This window comes from Aristolochia californica, unplaced genomic scaffold (genome assembly GCF_029961685.1).
Source record: "Aristolochia californica isolate CCGP_79_NKW_82.1479 unplaced genomic scaffold, dmAriCali1.0.hap1 SCAF_8, whole genome shotgun sequence".
In the NCBI taxonomy this organism is placed as follows: domain Eukaryota; kingdom Viridiplantae; phylum Streptophyta; class Magnoliopsida; order Piperales; family Aristolochiaceae; genus Aristolochia; species Aristolochia californica.
Genome location: NW_027182279.1, coordinates 38,181,629 through 38,203,496, shown reverse-complemented (window position 1 = coordinate 38,203,496; position 21,868 = coordinate 38,181,629). Strand labels below are relative to the sequence as shown.

General features: G+C 36.0%; 2 protein-coding genes across 2 annotated transcripts; both read left to right on the top strand.

Moving 5' to 3' along the window:
- The first annotated feature begins 261 nt into the window (after positions 1-261).
- LOC137938600 (bifunctional L-3-cyanoalanine synthase/cysteine synthase 2, mitochondrial) lies at positions 262-3,320 on the top strand. Its single transcript, XM_068783560.1, has 9 exons — positions 262-439; positions 707-816; positions 1,032-1,089; positions 1,733-1,996; positions 2,238-2,375; positions 2,477-2,528; positions 2,727-2,806; positions 2,911-3,051; positions 3,140-3,320. The coding sequence occupies exons 1-9, from the start codon at positions 293-295 to the stop codon at positions 3,236-3,238; spliced, it is 1,089 nt and encodes a 362-aa protein (XP_068639661.1). The 5' UTR covers positions 262-292; the 3' UTR covers positions 3,239-3,320.
- A 3,644-nt stretch (positions 3,321-6,964) lies between these two features.
- On the top strand, positions 6,965-18,853 carry LOC137938606 (puromycin-sensitive aminopeptidase). The gene is made up of 33 exons (XM_068783565.1): positions 6,965-7,057; positions 7,843-7,923; positions 8,063-8,101; positions 9,890-10,030; positions 10,131-10,206; positions 10,498-10,574; positions 10,916-11,029; positions 11,119-11,193; positions 11,328-11,435; positions 11,862-12,074; positions 12,159-12,220; positions 12,739-12,766; positions 12,863-12,949; positions 13,051-13,076; positions 13,175-13,238; positions 13,357-13,437; positions 13,931-13,978; positions 14,076-14,094; positions 14,236-14,240; positions 14,361-14,372; positions 14,483-14,539; positions 14,765-14,874; positions 15,035-15,115; positions 15,628-15,811; positions 15,910-16,058; positions 16,184-16,322; positions 16,461-16,607; positions 17,154-17,235; positions 17,320-17,495; positions 17,836-17,946; positions 18,011-18,127; positions 18,210-18,281; positions 18,611-18,853. Exons 1-33 carry the CDS (start codon positions 6,980-6,982, stop codon positions 18,689-18,691), a joined length of 2,940 nt encoding a protein of 979 aa, XP_068639666.1. The 5' UTR covers positions 6,965-6,979; the 3' UTR covers positions 18,692-18,853.
- Positions 18,854-21,868: the final 3,015 nt, after the last annotated feature.

The window sequence follows — 21,868 nt, the reverse complement described above, 5'->3', positions numbered from 1 at the left end:
ATAAAAATAAATAATAATAAAAAACAAAAAGAAGAATAAAAAGAAAGAACAAGGGGGAAAATAGAACGGAAAATAGATTCCACTTGTGGAAAGTGGAATTGCCCCGAACTTTCCACGTTCAAAGTGCACCTGCTTCTGGAAAATGTTAAAAATTCCTAGCCTGCACTCAGCTTCGCTCAAAGCCACCGGCTGGCTCTAGCGTACGTGAGCAGTCTCCACCACCCTCTGCTCGAAATCCTATAAATGGCAAATGAGAGGTGACGCTGCGTAGAGCCCGACGGAGAGAGGGAGGATGCACAGAATGGCCAAGCTTCCGAGCTTAATAATCAAGAGAGGAGCAAATGCTTACAACTCTCTTCTCCAGAGCAGCTGCTTTGCCTCTCAGCCATCTGTTTATCCTCAGCAATCTCCGGTTAATGTCAAGAAGGATGTTTCTCAGGTAAGCTCCTTATCATTTGATCCTTGTTAGACGACCAAAAACGGGTGGTTCTTAGTTCGAGTTTTGTAAAGTTCTCGTATTACAAGAATCCTCTGTTGATAATTGTTTTCTCTGTTGCCTTCTGCAATCTTTTTAAGTTCTATGGGTTCTTCAAATTGTTTCTTGGTGTCTTCCCCTTTCGATGATTCTTTTTTAACTAGTTCTTCAGATCAAGATTAAAAAACTGAATCGACGAACGTTCTAACATATTTTTCAAACTTTTTGCAGCTGATCGGTAGAACTCCTCTGGTTTATCTCAACAAAGTTACAGAAGGCTGCGGAGCTAATGTTGCAGCCAAGCTGGAATTCATGCAACCTTGCTCCAGCATCAAGGACAGGTTCATTTCCTCTTTCCCTTCTATTCCTATTAGATTCCTATAGAGTGATCTCCATTCTCAATCTTTGAATATATTATCTTCTCGACTGATGGACTCACTGGTTATCAATAATTCCCAATATTATATATCAAATTGAATTTGAATTTGAAAATTGTTTTAAAATTTTTAAGACCAAAAACAAAAAAAAAGGATAATTTTTCTTTGTGTGGTCACAGGCCAGCGCTTGCCATGATTGAAGATGCTGAGAAGAAGAATCTGATAAGTCCGGGCAAGGTGAGTTGCTTTCAGACACTTTCGGGTATCCGGATATCCGAATCTTTTACCATGTCGGCGGGACCACTTCACTGAGAGAACCTAATCCGGATTCTGATTGCATCCGCATTCGGTGGTACCAACTGATCACCACTGGGAAGGAAGCCCTGGTTTTGATGATTGGGATTCACATCAGTTGCCAATCTCCACCCTTTTTAAGCGCTGAAAGATCTAGATTTAGCTTGTATTTGACACCCAAAACTTTGGATTTAACTATGAGTGTCTGAAGATCAAGATCCGATCCGGATCCAGTGCATTAAATTGAATCCGCCGCATCCACACCACTCTATCCCCTTCAGACGGGCTGAAGAGTTCGTACTCCTAATTATGAATTTCCCATCCGTTAATGGAGACAGGAGAGTCTTCATTGCTGTAAAAGAGAGCCAGGATGTGCTGTACCCGAAACCAGGGTACTGCCGCTAAACAGGGATCTTTGGCTAGAAAGAATTGATTGCAGATAATAGCTGCGTGAATGAGAAACTATATTAAAGACTGCGCAGCACCTTTAAGAGAGAATGCTGAGAGTTTTATCACGGATGCATGAAGTTGTTTTAGTCAGTGTAGTATTCCATTGGTTTTGTCTGATGACTCTTTCTTGTAACAGACAGTTCTGATTGAGCCCACTTCTGGTAATATGGGCATTGGCCTATCATTCATGGCTGCCCTGAAAGGTTACAGGCTCATATTGACCATGCCTTCCTACACCAGCCTGGAAAGAAGAGTCACCATGAGAGCCTTTGGAGCAGAGCTGATTCTCACAGATCCTGCAAAAGGTATGGGAGGAACAGTGAAGAAGGCAAGTGAGCTTTTGGAGACAATCCCTGATGCCTTCATGCTTCAACAGTTCGAAAATCCAGCTAACTCTCAGGTAAACTGGATGTAGTTTTCTTCTTTCTTTTTTATAATTTTTACTTCTACAATATTCACTTAATGTGGGGAGCAGAACATTTTCAAATTTACTCTTCAAGGCCAGTTGAGTCAAACTGAGTCGAATCAAATAGATGATTTATTTGACTGAGAGACATGTGCAATACCTTGAGTGTCAATCCATAAAAACTTCAAATTTCTTTTAGTCGCTTGCTGCATCTGATCAAGAAAGCAAAAAACAGGTCCATTTTGAGACAACTGGTCCTGAGATATGGGAAGACACTCTTGGACAAGTTGACATCTTTGTGATGGGAATAGGAAGTGGAGGCACTGTCTCTGGTGTAGGGAGGTATCTCAAATCCAAGAACCCTAATGTGAAGGTACTCATTTAATCAAAATTTGACTTGCTAGTACCCTTGATGCTGCTTGAAACACTCTTATTTAATTCATCTTCATAGCAAGTTTATCTGCCTTTTGTTAGATTTATGGGCTTGAGCCTGCAGAAAGCAATGTACTCAATGGCGGCAAACCAGGTAAACTCTTCATTTCTCACTGCTTGATCCTTGCACAAGACCTTGTATTTTAGCATCCCAATAGGCTTTGTTGTTATGAAAGAGATACTGTAACACTAGATGGAAGTTTGATTAGAATGCTCCTTACTTTTCAAGTGATATCTTCCTTTTAAGCCAACTAGAAGTTTGAATGAAAACAACTGAGATTATTTGGATTAGGACCACACCACATTACTGGCAACGGCGTCGGGTTCAAGCCAAAAATTTTGGACATGGATGTAATGGAAGAAGTTCTTGAGGCAAGTGGAAATCTCTGTTTTATTTTGTTGCAAGTGAATTAATTTACCCTCGTTGTATCGATTTTTGCAAAGCAATTGAAGGCAAAGCTCATGGTGTTGGGCAGGTGACCAGTGAGGATTCAGTCAATATGGCAAGAGAGTTGGCACTGAAAGAGGGACTTATGGTGGGTATTTCTTCAGGGGCCAACACAGTCGCAGCCCTCAGGCTAGCAAGAAGACCAGAGAATAATGGCAAACTTATTGTGGTATGAAAATCTGCCCATGCCTGAATCTTTCTAACCCATTAACAGATCCAAAAACCACTAACAGAGTCTTGTATTTTGAGTTTTTCAGACCATTCATCCTAGTTTTGGAGAGAGGTACCTGTCATCTGTACTATTTGAAGAACTGAGGAAGGAAGCTGAAAACATGCAACCAGTTTCAGTCGACTGATATGAGATGTAGTTTTAATGTATTCACTCTTGTGAGTATGACTCACAACAATCTGCTTCTTAATAAATTCAAACTGTGAGCCTTTTTGTTCTTCTGTTTGATTTATTTCTCTATATCTGCGTTCATGAAAGTCATTGGCTCCAAATTGGTAAGCACCTCTTAGGGTTTGTTTGGAACCCTTAGAAAAGAAAAAAAAAAAAAAATGAGAATTTGATCATTATTATTCCCAAAAATAGTTAGTAAAAATGAGATAATGATCAAATTCTCCTTTTCATTAATTATTTTTGGAAATAATAATGGTCAAATTCTCATTTTTTGTTCTTTTCTTTTCCCCGGGGGTTCCAAACAGACCCTTAAAGAACATCAAGTAAAGACATTATTTAGTGGAAATGGCCATTAGTCCTGCAAATCAACCAACTACAAGATGTAAATTTTGGGAAGAAGTTAACCTCATATAAATGGTTGTAAAGTCTTAGGAAATCATGACACTAGAGCTATGCAACCTGGTCTATATGCCTCTATTTTAATGGCAGAAATTTTGAGAAATAAAATCATTTTTTTTTAAAGTGGCTATTATTTATAAAATAAAATTATCGTTATCCAATTATGTCAATGAATAAGTCTTTTCTTGATAAGATCGAAAAACAATATTTCGTCAGAGCTAAATAGAAGCGGGGCAAGGGGAGGAAGGGGGTGAGCACACCCTCAAATATTGTGAAAATTGGAGTAATTTTTTGTCCCTTCATTAACGAACCCACTCGCCCCTTCCTCCAATTTTGTCTAGCTCTAACACCGAATCTAATAATAAGCACGAGTGATCATTATCGGAAGAACTTTTATTATTTATAATAGAATATTTAAAAAAATGAAATAAAATCATCTTTATCATAATTTTGTTGCAACCCATTAGTTAATAAGTTGTTTTATTATATTAATACAATTTTGAAGGCTTTTTTTACATGTAATTTAGGAATTATCCTATCTCCCTTGAGCCATTTTATTTATTTTGGTTCAATTCAAATCATAGACCAAACCATGGGTCAGTTCCAAATCTTAAAGATTGCCTTTGATCGGAGATTATTATGTATTTGAATCATATAGTGACTATGGACATTTTTTGAGGCCAATACGAAATAGAGCTAGAAAAAATATCTTGTAGAGACTAGATATTTTGATGAATACATTGTAGATGAATTTACAAAAATGCCCTCTAGATCTCCCTTTAATTGACATGGGCCAACTCCAAATCTTAATATAGGACATTCATATATTATAAGCTTCAAAAATAGCTACAAATGAATTTACAAAAACACCCTCCAAATCTCCCATTAGAAAAAATAAAAAATAAAATGAAAAATTTGAACATTTGTAGGACACACATTGATAAGTAAATAGACATCTATCCCCACCAAGGAAGCAATTAGCCAATAAAATTACAAAATTACCCCCTATATTACATTTGAGTCTTTTAGTTTAATAAATAAAAATGAGAATAAGAATATAATTTTTTGTGGATTCATGGTACAAAAGAGTTGAAAGGCATTACCTACACATTCCTTACTTGTTTGTGATACTTGCTGGTGAAAGAGTCAAGCATTGTGCCCTAAAAAGTCGGAGTGTCACCATATACACTTTTACTGTCTTATGAATCTATCTTGAAAGTTCGTCGAATATTTTTGGCCAAATACATGTATGACTAGACTTATTGAGGGACGAAATATAAATGAAAATTTAAATCATAGGATTCTTTTTTTATAGGAAAGAAATATTTTTTTTAGATTGCCATGCCTAAAAATACCGTTACGAGTTTAGGGTATACTATTTTTTTTGGTCTTTTGAAAATTAATTTTATATTTAAAATTTTTATGTGAAGTATAATAAAGGACTAAAAAAAAAGAAAAACCCTAAATGGGATTTTTCTACTAATAGGATTTTTTTATTATTTATATTTTGGCCTCGTTAGTGCCACTTGATGAAAATTTATTTACCAAAAAAAATTAGAAAATTAGTGACTTAATAGGAAATTACATGAATTTTTTAGAAAATTCCAAATAAAATTAAATAAATTTATTACTATATTTCCCAAGAAAATAAATAGAAATTAATAATTAACTTCATACATTACTATACTTATCCGATAATTTTTTAGTAAAATAAAACCTCAAATACAAAATTACCTTGTTTTGAAAGTATTATAATATCAATTATTAAATACTTATTAAAAAAAATTTCATACAATATTTCTGCCCCTTGGCTGAAAAATCTTACTTAAAATCCAGTTTGAGATTGAGAGAGGGCGAGATGATTGCGTATGGAATCCAGTTTTGTGCGAAAAATACGACACAAGAACTTTCGACTGTTGAATTTTGATCAACGGCGAAGGCGAATCCCCCCCTCATTCGCTCTCATTTTGTCTTCATCTTCACCTAACCCATGGCTTCCGTCTCCTCACTTCACCTATGCTATCCATCGCCGTCGCCATTCGTTGTTTGCCGTTTTGTCATTCACCTCTTCCTAGCCTTCACCACCCCTCACCTCTTATTCCTTACTGCCCAATGCTTCCATCGCCGTCGCCATTCACTGGAGCTCAACTTCTTCCACGAAAAAGAAAGTCTCTGTCGCTCTAAGTCGTCTCTCATTCCAAGCGACGCCTTTCATTCCCTTCCATTCTCGCCTCCCGCTATCCTTCCTCCGTCCGTCACCTCTTCCTCGAAAATCCTTCTCAGTTGCCTCTCATTCTCTCCCGCCCAACGAATAATAATCAATCGGGTAGTAAGAGGTATGTGGGTAAATGCGTAATTTCATGTATGGTTAAAGATTTTATCTACATGGGCGCAGTAGAATTACCACTCCTCGTCTAAGCTAAATAAGCAAAATGTTAGGGGTATATCCGTAATTGACTGCTATATCAGTAGCGTATATTCTAAGGGCAAATGCGTCATTGCACAGATTCAGACTGCTTTTATAAGTCTCTCACTGGGCTTTCTCTTCTTGTAAATTTCGACGGCCTCCTTTGTTCGCTTCCTCTTCTGTTTCTGCCCTTCTCAGATTGATCACAGGTTCTCTGATAATTTTTACTGCAATCCATCTCTTAAAGTGATATCGTAATTCACTGCCTCGTGGGACGATCGTTTTCTCGTTTCTTATCTCTGCTTTTTTTTCTCGACCATAATTCGAATTATCCATATATTGTTACGACTCGAGTAGGCCTTCTTGCCCTGTTTGGTTATTTGGATCATTGAGTTCTATTTTTTGCTGTTATTTGTTTTCCGATGCGGTTTTTGGCTTTTGTTTGAGATTGTACAGTCTTGGTATGTGTTTGCTTTTGTTCCGGCTGTGGTGCATTTGTCTCTTGGCTTGGTTTTCTAACTTGAGAGCGGGGTTCTGTATGTCTCTCTTTCTGCCGCATGCTTTGGAAGCATTTTATTTTCGGCCAGGTCTCTATCGATTAGAGTATTTTTATGCAGTTGTTTATATTTATATACGGATATATCGAGTTTTTAATCTTTGAGTTGGTTGAGTTTTCTGTCGGCTGATTTAGGAGGTTTTATTCTTTTAAGGGATTTGATATTACTACTTCGGTTATTTTCACTGTATTTCTATCAAAATCGTGTTTTTTTTTATAGATTTTTTACCATTATTTCTAAAATGATTTTTTAACACCTTTTTCTGATATATATATATATACTGTATTTTTCTTAAATAATTGGTTTTCCAATCCGTCAGGTTATTTTGGCAGACATGGCTCGGTTGATTCTGCCATACAAGGGATCGGTTGTCTCAAAGATGGGCTTTTTGAGCTTAATCTCATCTATCCATGTGATTATTCATGCTTACTTCATTTCATAAAGTTCTTTACATTGGTTTCTTTTCTTATCCTAGCTATGGATTGTGTATTTGTGTGATCCGAGTCTTAATGTGGTTGCGTGTTGGTCGCTTGTACTTCCTTTGCAGTTGTATTATTTAATCTCATGTTTTCTTGTTTGAAGTTTGCGTCATTTGATCTGTTGGTGGAAGTTGGATCCTTCATATGCCACTGTAATATTGTTTCCAAATGCTTATGTTCTGTTGCTTGTTGCGTGGCAAATCTGCATTATTAGTTTATAACATTGGCCATCTTTCTTGTGACAACTTAGGTGGTTTTGAAGTGTTTGAAAAAGATAAAAAATCTTTCTTATACACTTTTGTGTTAATTGGGGGGGGGTGATAACTAGTCTTTATCATGCATTATGTGGTAAGGGGGGTCATTTGTCTTTGTGTTGATATTAAATTGTGTCTGTTGAGTTTTCTCTTCCACTCTTCAAAATAAATTTCAGTTATCTAGTCTCTGAATTAGTTTCGATTGATTTTTATGCCATATCTATTGTTTTCAATCTGCACTGTGTGATGTAATTTGTAACTTGGTATTTTTTTTATTTTTTTTGTGTCACTGTCGATAAGTACAAAGTCAGTCTGTTTTATGAGTATTTTCTTATCAGTTGTATTTTTTTTTTCCAATGCACTCTTTCACTTTCTGGAGGATTGTTGGAAATATTTCAATTCAAAGCTTAATAATCACTAGAGTGGAATCAGTTGCTCAGTAAATGATTTTTGTCTGGCCACAGGTGCATTCTGGAGGTGCTTGTAGCCTTAGACATTATCCAGCTAAAAATTTCTACAGGAACCAGTTGCACGTAAATAGGGAGGTATACACATTTTCTTTCAAGTATCTTGTTCTCTCTCTACATCTTTTGTTAAGTATTCTGATTTCTGGATATCATGCCTTATTTTGACTTAGATGAGCTTCAAAATTTAACATTTTGTCTTGTTCTTAACCTAATGCAGGTTAAAAATTGGAGGAGAAATTGGTTTTCACAGTCTTCAGTAAGTTCTTAAATCTGTTATCCCCATCTTGGATCTGACAAAATTCCTTGTAAATATGTTATGGTCCTGGGTTAAGTACCTATGTCTTCCGCTCCTAACAGGCCGGTCTTTTGGGTAGTATTGGCTAGGTGCTTAACTTTTGGTATCAGAGCAGGCGCTACGTCCTGACTTCGAGTCCCAGCGGCCGCGTGCGCAGGTGGACCGCAAGCCCCTGGCGTGACCCCTGACCCGGTCACGTTGCTGTGTTAATGCCGCCGTGGTCGTCGGCTCGGGCGGGCGGGGTGTGATGTTATGGTCCCGGGTTAAGTACCTATGTCTTCCGCTCCTAACAAGCCGGTCTTTTGGGTAGTATTGGCTAGGTGCTTAACAAAATAGCATGCTAGTTGAATGCGTTTTGGATGTTTAAAGCAGAAAAAGAAGATTTGTTGCAATGTAGCTCCATAGGAACCATAAATAGAAACACGTGACAAGCCAGCGGGCCCCCAAGGTCAAGCTAGCGCACAAGCCCTAAGGCTGCAAGTCCCTATCTAGTTACTTGTTGAAGTTATTAGACACCAGCTTCTTTAGCTAGAGCTTCAGTCATCTGATTTTTAAGAAAACATGCAAATATGCTTTTATATGATTTTCAAGACCACATTCTCCTTTTATCTCTTACTGATAGTTTGCCAGACAACCAACTATTGTTAAAACTGCATTCTGCTTATGATTGCTAATGTAATCTAGCTTCTTTTATTTTCCTTGAGCTTCTTGTGCTGGAAGTGGCACCCACCTAACACCAAGTCTGGGCTCTCTATTACTGCTGCAGGGATATTGGAGTTTTTTTGTTTTTCAAATAAAAAAATTTGCCGAGTCTTCGACACGGTGTCTGCTTGGTTTTTCAACTTTGTGTGTTGGAAGTGTTACTCTCCAAACATAAATTTTGGGCTTTCATTTACATAACAATATCAGTTTGATTTCTTCTACTGGTCAACTTAGTGGTCAATTCTTTGGTTGTTTTTTATGTTATAATTTTGGTGGTTCTACCTTTGCGATCTCTTATTGTTATGCACTTTTCTTTACTCTGTTTCACACTTATGTCAATACTGATCTTCACATAAAATTTTATATTCTTTGAATTTTCTCTACTACCTGTCTCTCTTGTGAAATCTCAAATTTATGTGGGGATGGAGAAAAATATATATGCAAAGTGCAAGTTCAAAAGCTGAAGATCGTAGAAGCCACAAGATTGCTAATATTTTGAAGACCAAATTTTTATTTCTTTTTTATGCTTAAAATGGAAGTTGAGAGACACGTTTTCTAACAAATTGAAGCTATTTGTTCTAGCTTGAGGAGGCCTGTTAGAAGATAAAATTAAGGGTTTGTTTAGTTTAGTTTATAGGAAAGTTTTCTCGTGTTGAAAATGATTTCTTATGCTTTATGGGAAGCAAGGATACGGATGTAATTTTTAATGTTGTTCAAGTTATAAATAAGGTAGTGGGGTCTTTAAACCCCAATATCTTTAATCTCTTTTCTCCTACAAATTCTAAAAATAGTTTCTTATTTTGGATTGTTGGACATATGGATACTTCATAATTAAGCCTTTTCCCAGCTCTAGTTAGTTGGCTATTTCAGTCTTAGGACTCATAGAGACGATAAAGGTTCTATGTGTTTTTTTTAAAAAAAAAAAAGATTTTATGTGTTTATTATTAATGGAACCCTCCTTGGGTTGGGAACATTGATTAAATTTTAACCAACAGAATTAGCTATTGTGAATCCTAATAAGATCGCTTTCTGAAATTTTGGTCATAGAGGAGCAAGCAAACTAATAGGAGGCTGATTTCCTCAGTAGCAACACAACCCGTTTCACCTAATCTTGAGGGGTCCAAGATGAATACTCCAAAGGAGATCTTTCTGAAGGATTACAAGAAGCCTGATTATTATTTTGATACGGTAAAGTGGTGCCATATATTTTTGTTCTTTTTGCTATTTTGCTAGTAGATATCAAAGATGTCTTTGAACAGTCAAAAAGTAACATTTTTTTTTTCTGCAGTTGGATTTGAAATTTTGCCTTGGCGAGGACAAGACAATTGTTTCTTCAAAAATAACTGTTATTCCTAGAGTTGATGGTACATTACTCATTGCTGAATGTTACAAATATATCATCTTCATTTAAAAAAAAAAATATATCATCTTATACAATTCTTTCCTGATCTTTAAATCATAATGTAATTATCCATATTCTGTTGATGTGAGGTCTTGGGGCTTCAGGCCTCATTTTAATCAGTAAAAAGTTGCAAGCAGACTGAAAATGAAAAAAAAAAATGTTTTTATATAATTATTTCTTTGTATTTTGAAAATTCTCATCTCCTTTAACTTTCATTTATAATATTTTTGAGTGAAGTATTGTCTTGGAGCAGGTATTTCACCTTCATTGGTCCTGGATGGGCAAGACCTCAAGCTACTCTCAATTAAAGTTAATGGCACGGAGCTGAAGGTTGGTCTTGAGTGACAGAAGAGATAATTTAATAGAATAAGTATCAGTGGTTTTACTCTTTAAGTTTACTGCTACCAGAGCCCATCCTTCGGCTTGATTGGGGTTTGGATGATGTGAGTCACCACTGTGTTTCTTGGTTTTTATATACTTAAATGTTCAAATGGTGTGTCCAAGAACCCTGTACATGTACCATTTGCAGTGGACAGTAAGAATGATGGTATAGAATATAATGTTGGATATTTTGGTGTCTTTTCTTGATACTAGAATAGTATTGAATTCTCTTCAGTGTCTCCAGTGCTTTAAAAATATCTTGTGATGCTTATCGTACTTTGGTGCTCCAGAAAGAAGAGTACAAGGTTGACTTGCGCCATCTGACGCTTCTGTCACCACCGGTGGGTCCATTCACATTGGAAATCTGTACAGAGATATATCCACAGAACAACACCTCTTTGGAGGTGAACCATTTACCCACTAAATACTATTGTTTTTGCATATGTTCAGCATCTTATTCATTTATATTCAACAAGTGCTGGGCTTAATGCAGGGTCTCTACAAGTCCTCAGGGAACTTCTGTACACAATGTGAGGCGGAAGGTTTCCGGAAAATCACTTATTATCAGGTTGCATATATCCTTGATAACTAGTTATGTTTTTTGAATCAGAATTTGGCATGGAATTTATAATTCTTGGGATCTTTGTTTAAAGTCAGCTGAGTACAACACAGTTGATATTTCTGATGTTGTATTTATTTCAGGATCGTCCTGATGTCATGGCAAAATACACCTGCCGGATTGAAGCTGATAAGTCTCTATATCCAGTGTTGCTTTCTAATGGAAATATCATAGAGAGCGGGGGGATGGAGGTAGTTAAGATATTTATTCTGGCATTCATGTTTTACACTGTTTGATTTTTATGAGCTTATTATTGCTGGCTCTGCTGATTACAGAATAAAGCTTGTTAGATTTCTTATGGAAAATTTTCATTTTTTCCCATGTAGCTAAAGAAGTGATTTTCTTAATATCTAAGAGAACTATAAATATTAGACTGTGCTAGCTGGTAAATTAGTTCACTGGATAATCATCCAAGTTCGAGTTGTTTCTATTACCGCACACTCACTTCTTTTACTTGTTACTTAAGTTTGCTAGATCAGTAAATTGACCTATTGGAAACCACTTTGTTTGACTTTACTGATATCAACTGAGTTAGGTTCTGAAAGGCTATAGACAAGTACTTCATGAATCTTATTCGAAGCACTAGGGGGTAACAGTCTTCCTTTTTCTTGGTATAGGGCGGCAAGCATTACGCTGTTTGGGAGGATCCGTTTAAGAAACCAAGCTACTTATTTGCATTAGTTGCTGGACAACTAGAAAGCAGGGATGATTCTTTTATTACTCGTTCAGGGCGGAAAGTGGCGCTCAGGATCTGGACCCCTTCACAAGACTTACCCAAGACAGCCCATGCTATGTATTCCCTAAAGGCGGCTATGAAATGGGATGAGGAGGTAATTATTCTTTTATGTTACAACATGAGTCAAGTTTTTGTCATTCATAGGTTCTAAGTGTTTCTTTGTTGCTTCCCATGACAGGTTTTTGGCCTGGAATATGATCTTGATCTCTTCAACATTGTTGCTGTTCCAGACTTTAACATGTAAGGCTGTGTAATTTGGGTGAGGGGAAATATGGCATCTTTAATATCACTTATCTTATTTGTATAAGGGAAAAATCTATGGTCATTACTCAAAAAGATATAAGGGAAACATGCGTTCACTTGTACATGTAGAGAAAACTTCTGTACATGCATTTTTCCCTTCTAAAGAAACCCTATTTTTTTCCCAATGTTGATTTGCTTCCAGTAGTGTGCACCATCTTTAAAAAGCTACAAAACATATCCTGATCTTCTCCTTCATGATTTGATGCAAGTAACTCTTTTTGACAGTGGACTCATTGACACTTCTCTCTCTCTCTCTCTCTCTCTCTCTTTTTCCGTTTGTCTGTCTGTCTGTCTGTATGTCTGTCTGTCTCTTTCTCTTTTTCTGTCTCTGTTTGTCTGCTATAGCTCTCTCTCCATATATATATATATCATTAAGAAATCGTAACAAATTATTGATTGAACATTATTTAGTGTTACGGATTGGTTGCTTAATTGTTTTGTTGGTTATTCTCCAGGGGTGCAATGGAAAACAAAAGTCTAAATGTATGTTTTTTTTGTAAATTTTTGAACTTAAGTTCATTTCTTCCTACTATAGGCAGAGTACCTCATTTACAGTCTGTACTCTGATTTTCTGGACAGATATTCAACTCCAAGCTTGTGTTGGCATCCCCTGAAACTGCTACGGATGCAGATTATGCTTCAATATTGGGAGTAATTGGTCATGAGGTATCTCACTCTAGTTTTTTCTTCTAGTTTTTATTTGCTTATTTAAGTTTTTGGATAGTTTTCTTTCTCACTGTGTGCTGCTTATTGGCTTTTGTTTTCAGTACTTCCACAATTGGACTGGCAACAGGTTAACTTGACTTAGCTTCCATGTCCATTCATTCAATCTTCCATTGTTTGGACCTCACTGATTCATTTCCTACTATCCTTTCTCACTGATACTTGCAGAGTGACATGTCGTGACTGGTTCCAGCTTAGCCTGAAGGAAGGTCTTACAGTCTTCAGAGATCAGGTGATAAATATTATGTTTCTATTCTAACCTATACATCAAAACTCATATTTCTACTTCTCTTATGTGTACGGCTGTGGATTCTTTGTCTGATAACCCTCATCTCTATGTTTCAATGCAGGAGTTTTCATCTGACATGGGCAGCCGTACTGTTAAGCGCATAGCTGATGTCTCAAGACTTAGGAATTATCAGTTCCCTCAGGTCACTAATTTTCACCTCATACATACCTATTTTTCTATGTGCTCTGTGTCAGAATATGGATTTTGTAAGTAATCAGGGAGTGCTCTTGAGTCTCATGCGATTATGTATATCACTTAGGAAATCATGTTGCCCTTACTATAACTCCTGCCAATGGGAGAATTGAAAATGAAAGCTCAAGAAAACATTTGCTATTTCCCTTCTTTTCTAATTTTAACTTGGAAGAAGAGGAACCTCCATCACAAAAAATATAGTAAAGGCATGAGGTTGTCAGTTGTCTGTTTTGGTTGTGACTAGACCATCATAAAAGTTAACTTCTTAATTTTTTTATTTTTTATTTTTTTTGAATGGCTTATAAAAGTTAACTTTCTCTATTGAAAAATTCATGAGTTTGGCTTTGAAGTCGCTGCTTACATGACACTTCCTTTCTTTCTTAATTATTTCAATACATGTGTGATACATTCAAATATCACTGTTATTCTTAATGATGTTCTAGGATGCTGGTCCCATGGCTCACCCCGTTCGGCCTCATTCATACATTAAGGCATGTATCTTCTGCTGTGGCCATTTTTTATTTTAACCGCGTTATGGAACTTAAGTTCTATATAATGATGCCCTTTTGCGTTTTTATTTTTTGACAGATGGACAACTTCTATACAGGTGGATTTCTTCTCTACATTTTGTTTTTTTCTGTTTCCTTAAAGAGAATAAGTTTAATGGATGATATGTTTTGACATTGTTTGTTGTGCAACTATGTTTCTTTATCCTTGCTTTGTGACCTCCTCGAACTGTAATTTGCAGTGACGGTATGTTTCAGTTCTATTCTTTTTTTTTTATCCCTTTTTCCATGATATTTGCTCTTTAATTCTCTTTTGTGAATGTCTGATGGAGTTGCTTTTATTTGTTTGTTAACTTGTTGATAACAGGTGTATGAGAAGGTACTAGCTCCTCTATTTTGTTGATGCATTGTCATTTTTTTTATAGGGTAGAATCATTAATTTTGAGCTATTTCCTTTCAATACTTGAGTAAGACTACCTTTCCTAACAGGGAGCAGAAGTTGTCAGAATGTACAAAACTTTGCTTGGAGGTGCTGGTTTCCGGAAGGTAAAAAGAAGATTTTTTGACTCAGAATTTTCAAATCAGATCCACCTTATGTTTAATTCTAACTAACTGTTGGTATTAAATTGCTGGAAGTATTTCCGAGGGCCTCTCTCTCTTTCTCTCTCTTGTGGAATTATATTCCATGGCAGGCTAAAGTAAAGTCATTTGTGGGTTAGCTTCTCTTTATTGGTCATTTTTTTAATGGTAAATAATTGTTCCGTTTTTCAGGGTATGGATCTCTATTTCAAAAGGCATGATAGTCAGGCAGTAACCTGTGAAGATTTTTTTGCTGCAATGAGAGATGCGAATGGTGCAGATTTTGAAAATTTTTTACTATGGTATTTCTTTAAATTAATTTCATTTATTGTCTATAGTTATAACTAACTAGTTAGTAATGATAAATGCTCACTGAAGTGGAAAGAGGAAGCAATAGGCAAGAAAAAGGTCAACATTCCATTGAGTTTTCAAGAAATTAATGTTTGGTGTTTCATTTGGTAGGTACTCCCAAGCTGGAACACCCAAGGTGATGGTTACCTCCTCATACAACCCTGAGGCCCGGACTTTTTCCTTGAAGTTCAGGTAAAGGAGCTGTCAACTATAATTTATTTGCTTTGTGCTATTGAAATGTTTGTTGTGGGTTTGGGACTTCTGCAACAATTTTGGGGGCTTTGCTTATACTGTCATAGGTTGGTGACAGTTTATCATTTACCTGAGAATAACGTCTTCTGCAGTTTGTTTATAGCATAATGTCGCCCCCATAAGTTGTATTCTATCTGAACTTGGGAGTTTATGGCTTCTAGATTTTTGATTGCTGGCCAAACATACATGCCAAAACATTTCAATCAGAAGGGATAAGATGATTGAAATGGGAGGTTTGATCTATTTTTTGAGCCTAGTCACTAAGGAGCCATATTATTTTGTATGGTGTATGACCCCCCGAACAAATAGTTATTAAGCTTATAACTTTTACAAACTGTTCATCTTGGAATATTCACTTTCCCAAGTATTTCATGATGATTGAATTTTGAAGTAGTTTGCTAGTTTGTGTTTGTGTTCTCTATATTGGTTAATCTCTATGAGGTTTCTCACAGCCAAGAGGTCCCATCAACACCTGGTCAACCAGTGAAAGAGCCCATGTTTATACCTGTGGCAGTTGGCCTCCTCAATTCAAATGGAGAAGACATTCCTCTCACGTCAGTATATCATAATGGTTTACTTGAAATCGTGACTGTTGATGGTCAGCCTGTCTCCACTACAGTTCTTCGAGTTACTAAGGTTAGGTTTTTCTTTTTTTTCATTTTTTCATGATTTTTTTGACTATTGAGTTTATGGTAGTCTGATATCTTATTTTGTATATTTTTTTGAACGAGCAGAAGGACGAAGAATTTGTATTTCCTGATATATTCGAGCGGCCTATACCTTCTATATTGAGGGGTTTCAGTGCTCCTATACGTCTTGATTCTGATCTTACTGAGAGCGATTTATTTTTCCTTCTTGCCTACGATTCAGATGAATTCAATCGGTATATTCTCTCATATACTGGCTTCTTTTCTATTTTCTCATTTGAAGTTTAATTTAGATTTATCAAAAATGATTTTGCTTTTCTTTGAACTGGAAAATCATATTGTGTGCTATTTTCTAATGCAGTTGGGAGGCAGGACAACTATTGGCAAGGAAACTGATGCTGAACCTTGTTACTGATTTCCAAGAAAACAGAGAATTGACTTTGAACCCAAAATTTGTGGATGGGTTGAAAAGCATCCTCTGTGATTCTAACTTGGACAAAGTAATGAATAGCCCTTCAATATATATCTCTTATTTTTGCTGTCTTTTATTACTGCTCTTTTTCTTATACAAATTTCACAGTGAATGTATTCTGTTATTCTCTATTTATCAAAGTCAGTTGAACTTGTTTGCTTGGCAGGAATTTATTGCAAAGGCACTGACACTACCTGGTGAGGGGGAGATCATGGACATGATGCCAATTGCAGATCCAGATGCTGTTCATGCCGTACGGACATTCATCAGAAAGCAGCTTGCTCTTCAACTAAAACAAGAATTTTTGGCAACAGTGAGTTCCTCTTTTTATAATTTTAAAATTTCTCATGCTACTTTAGGATGCAAGTGACTAGTGACAGAATTGAGTAAGCTTCCAAGTGGCTATTCTTGTTTTTTGCATGTCTTCCTTCATTTGGCTGATGCACGTATGATTTGACTGTCAACTTGGGTATCACATGAAACATGCAACAGCCACGCCTAAGAAACATGGCATTGAAATGATCTCCTGGCCACCCTTAGTGAAGAGTTCTTAGATTTTTCATTTTAAGTTTTGCTGCATTCTTCATCATATTCCAAGACCGCTTTCAAATATAGTTATTATGCATACATGTTGGCATCATTTATAGTTCACTGTATCAGTTCTAATTGCCTACTGATACATCAGTCGACATCCCTCAGGTGTACAGGATTCTTCAACTTTACTATGTTGACCTCTCTAAATAATTACATTGTATGAATTAATTTTTTCTAAAAGGTCCATCTTTATAACTCCTGTAAGAGATCAAATTTCTTAAATTGCATCTGTCCTGCTACTTTAACACTGGTTCTCTACTTTCAGGTCAAGAGCAATAGCAGTTCAGAATCTTATGTGTTTGATCATGAGAGTATGGCCAGACGAGCCCTAAAGAATTTTGCTCTTGGTATGTCAAACTTTTAAGTCGTAGTGAGCATATTGGCTTTTAATTTATATTTAATTAGCTGAATTTTTCTCTTTGCATATGCAGCATATCTTGCTCTGCTGGAAGACCCAGATATAACTGAACTTACCATGGGTGAGTACAAATCAGCTACTAACATGACGGATCAGTTTTCGGCCCTAGCTGCTATAGCGCAACAGCCCAGTAAAGTCCGTGATGATGTCCTATCTGATTTCTATGAGAAGTGGGAGCATGATTATTTGGTGAGCTATTATATAAGAAAATAATTTCTCATACTTCTTTGAGAGGTTTTAAGGTTTAGACGATGAGTTAGGAACACCCTCAACATTTTGGCATTGCCATTTGTTGTGGTAAAAAGTTCTGTGTTCATTGTCAACATCAACTAAGTATGTCCATTTAATGATAGTTGCATTCTTTGTAGAAGTATCTCTTGCTTTGATCCTTTCATGCAATGCACTGACATAAAATTAAGCTGTTCAGTCGAAAATTATCCTATGGTTTTGGGCTTTTATCTTTTCCTGTGTCTTCTCTCTGGTGACTTTTCGTCTTTGGCTCTTCTTATTGATGATTTCATTTCTTCAGGTTGTCAACAAATGGTTCACCCTTCAAGCCATGTCAGACGTTCCTGGAAACGTCAAGAATGTCCAGAACCTCTTAAATCATCCTGCTTTTGACTTGCGCAATCCTAACAAGGTATCTCACGTGCAAAATTCTCTCTCTCTCTCCCCCTCTCTCTCACACTATTTCTTTGTTTTAGGTTTATGCGCTCATTGGAGGATTTTGTGGGTCACCTGTCAACTTCCATGCCAAGGATGGTTCTGGCTACAAATTCCTAGGAGACTTAGTGTTGCAGCTTGACAAACTAAACCCTCAGGTCAGATAATTAACACTCTTGAGCATCCTCCATTGTTTTGACATGTGATTTTGTAATTTATGTCATGTTTTCCTTTTCCCAGGTGGCCTCCCGCATGGTATCTGCATTCTCAAGATGGAAGCGCTATGACGAGACCCGACAAGCTCTTGCAAAGGTAACCTTTCTTGCAATACTGTGGATGTTATCATACCAAACATGGCACTGAATTTTGTTTGCATAGAGATTTCATGACGAGATCCATGCATTGAATCGATCATAACTCATATTGTGCTGAAAATAACAACAGTTAACGATTAAATAATCTGGGTGATATGAGTAGTGACTGGATGGTTAATGTCAATAGGCTGGTGCAATTAATATCATAACTATGTTACTATAGACATGATTGGAAGTGTTTATCTTCTATTTTTTTTTCTTTTTCTGTTAGCTGTCTGAGTGTGACTTCTTTCTTCCCTAAGAATTTTATTGTGACTTGTGATACAGGCCGAGTTGGAGAAGATCATGTCAGCCAATGGGTTATCTGAGAATGTCTACGAGATTGCATCAAAGAGCTTAGCTGCTTAGGGTTAATGCAAGCTTTGAGTCATTAAGTAACACGAAACTTTTAGATTACTTTTGTCTAATTCTGCTCTGAAGACGGATGGGTGGGCTATAAAACATAGCTGGCTGAATAATTTGATAAAATTGTTAATATGGTGAAATGGGTGTACTTTCAGGGGTTCTCTACACTAGTTTATCTTCATGTAGGCCTAAATGCAGACACTTCACAGGGTATATGCTGGTGCACTAGACGCTGAATTTGATTTACAAGTTAATTTTTATACTAGAGAGGAAGACGGATATGTGAGAGAAAGAGAAGAAGGAACAAGAGAGGAGGAGAGGAAGAAGACGAGAGAAGTTTTAGGGTAAGAGAGGAGCAATAAGCATGAACTCTATAATTTCTTAGAAATATGACAAATTACATAAATACCCTTAAACCTAAGGGAAGAAATAAAAAGCAAAAAAAAATAACAAAAAATTAGGTATAAGCCATTACCCTCGTTTTCTAACACTCTTTCCCAATATTCTTGAAATAACGACCTTTGTAAATAAGTTAGTTATTCAACTTTTAGATGAAACATGCTCAAGGCTTGTGATACCAGTAATTTCTCTTTGATAAAGTGATAATCCATTGTAATATGATTAATGCTCTCATGGAAATTTGGATTAGGGGTAATATCAACAACTACTTCATTATTACAATGTGACTTCATTGGGGTAATATCAACAACTACTTCATTATTACAATGTGACTTCATTGGAGTTTCTCTGTTGAATCCCCGCTCCATAAGAAGAGATTTAATCCATATAATTTGTTTACTGTATGTGCCATGACTATGTATTTTGGCTAGGCACTTGATCGGGCCACCAAATTTTCTTTTTTTGCTTTTCAAAGTCACTAAATTTCCTTTAACTAGTGTGTAATATTTAGAAGTAGATTTTATATCGTATGGGTAGCCTACCCAATCAACATTTGTAAAACTTTCTATATTAGTATATCCATGACATTTGTATAAAAGTCCATGTCAAGAGATTTCTTTAGATACCAAATAATTCATTCAAGAGCCTGCTAATGAGAGCCTTGAGGTTTATACATGTACTGGCTAACCATGTTTACTGTAAAAGATAAATCTGGTCTAGTGATAGTGAGGTGTATTAACTTTTATACTAATCTTTGGTATGTCCCCACATCAACATCATTTTTAGAGCCAACACATAATTTCACATTAGTGTCCATAAGAGTATTTATAAGCCAACATCCCAATATTTCTGTTTCACGAAGAAGATCAAATACATATTTCTGTTGTGACAAAACAATGTCATACTTGAATTGCAATACCTCGGTGCTACAGAAATATTTGAAGGGTCCCAAGTCTTTGATTATGAATTCCTTACATAGATATTTTTTTACTTGACAGATGCTTTCAAAATTAATTCCTATTATAATAATGCCATCAACATACACAACGAGAAGAACAACCCCCTTTAGTATGCTTAACAAATATTGAGTGATCCGTCATACATCGAGTAAAGCGAAAACAAAACATTGTTTGGCTAAAATTTTCAAACCATGCTCTATGTAATTGTTTGAGCCCATATAAAGACTTTTGTAATTTACATATAGACTCCCCCTCAACCACAAAACCAGGTGGTTGATCCATATAGATCTCCTCCTTAATATCATCATTAAGATAATCATTTTTGAGATTAAGTCAAAATAAAGTCCACTTAAATTTGGCAACTAGAGAGCAAAATTTGTACTGGGTTGAGTTTGGCCAAATGAAAGAATGTCTCAATAATCAATACCATAAAATGAGCTTTAAGTCGGGCCACTACACCATCAAGGTTATGTTTAACAGTGAATGCTCACTTGCATCCCATTGTCTTTTTATTAGGAGTTAGGGGGCACCAATTGTCAAGTTTGATTCTTGTATATAGATGCCATTTCTTCCTCCATGGATGCTTTCTAGCCTAGATGTTGAAGAACTTTCTTGTATGACTTGGGAAGAGAAGTAGAAGATGTTATGAATTAGATGCTCTAATTCAATACTAAAGAGAGAAATAATAATCGCAGAAGAAGAAATAATCAAAGGTATGTGGAACAAGTGGAAGACCGACATGTAGATAAAACATTAGATAAAGGATGGGAAGTAGATGCTTGAGTGCAAGACCTTGGTTATTTTCGAATTGCAATAGGACTAGTGTCAAACGGGGGACCAAACATAGCGAGGGAGGGTGGAGGAGGACTCAATGGATAAAAGGATTGATCCTCAAGAAATGTCACATATGCAAATACAATTTTTTTTAATAAGGGATTATAGCATACTAGCCTTTTTGAGTGCGTAAGTATTCCAAAAAATACATTTAATAGATCGGGAGGACAATTTATTCATGTGAGGAGATGTGTCATGAACAAAACAGGTACAACTGAAAAATTTCAAACATAGAGGAAAAATACTATCATAAGGGAATAACATAAAATAAGGTTGAATAATAATAATAAAAAAAAGATGTGAGGACCTTATGTGGCCAATAAAAGTGAAACACATTCATATCATGTAGCAGAGCCCTGGCAACTTCAACTAAGTGCCTATTTTGTCATTCAACCACTCCATTTTGCTGTGGAGTATAAGTACACGACGTTTGATGAATGATGCCAATGTCACTATAAAAAATGTTGCGATTCACCAGATAGATATTCTTTATCATTATCAAACTGAAGCACTTTCAATTATGTACCAAATTGAATACAAACCATAGCATGAAAAGATTTAAAAATAGGTAAGATTTTAGATAGATTTTTCATCAAGAATAACCATGTGACATGAGTGTAAAAATAAAAAAATATAATAAAATATTTTGACTGAGAGATAATAGACATATTTAGTGGTTCCCATACATCAGTATGAACTAAAGAAATGGAGTAACACCCTTAATCTCAGACCAAAGAGAATAAGTATTCTTATGTTGTTTAGTCAAGTGACAAATTTCATAATTTAATTTAGAAATAGATTTAAACGAAGAAATTAATATACAAAACAGGAGGGATGTCCTAATCTATCTAACAATGTCAAACCAAAACTAGGGGTATTTTCGTTCCAAAATAGACAAATTATTAATTTGGCATCTTGGGTTGATGAATCATAAATTTGACATCAATTAGTCGATAATTGGTAAATTTTCCTTTCTTTTAATATGTAA

Coding starts and splice junctions, on each gene's coding strand:
- LOC137938600 (XM_068783560.1), top strand. CDS start 293: ATGCACAGAATGGCCAAGCTTCCGAGCTTAATAATCAAGAGAGGAGCA. Junction 2,529..2,726: donor ACTCAATGGCGGCAAACCAG/GTAAACTCTTCA, acceptor TATTTGGATTAG/GACCACACCACATTACTGGC. Junction 2,807..2,910: donor TAATGGAAGAAGTTCTTGAG/GCAAGTGGAAAT, acceptor GGTGTTGGGCAG/GTGACCAGTGAGGATTCAGT.
- LOC137938606 (XM_068783565.1), top strand. CDS start 6,980: ATGGCTCGGTTGATTCTGCCATACAAGGGATCGGTTGTCTCAAAGATG. Junction 15,812..15,909: donor CAGTTCTTCGAGTTACTAAG/GTTAGGTTTTTC, acceptor TTGAACGAGCAG/AAGGACGAAGAATTTGTATT. Junction 16,608..17,153: donor AACAAGAATTTTTGGCAACA/GTGAGTTCCTCT, acceptor CTCTACTTTCAG/GTCAAGAGCAATAGCAGTTC.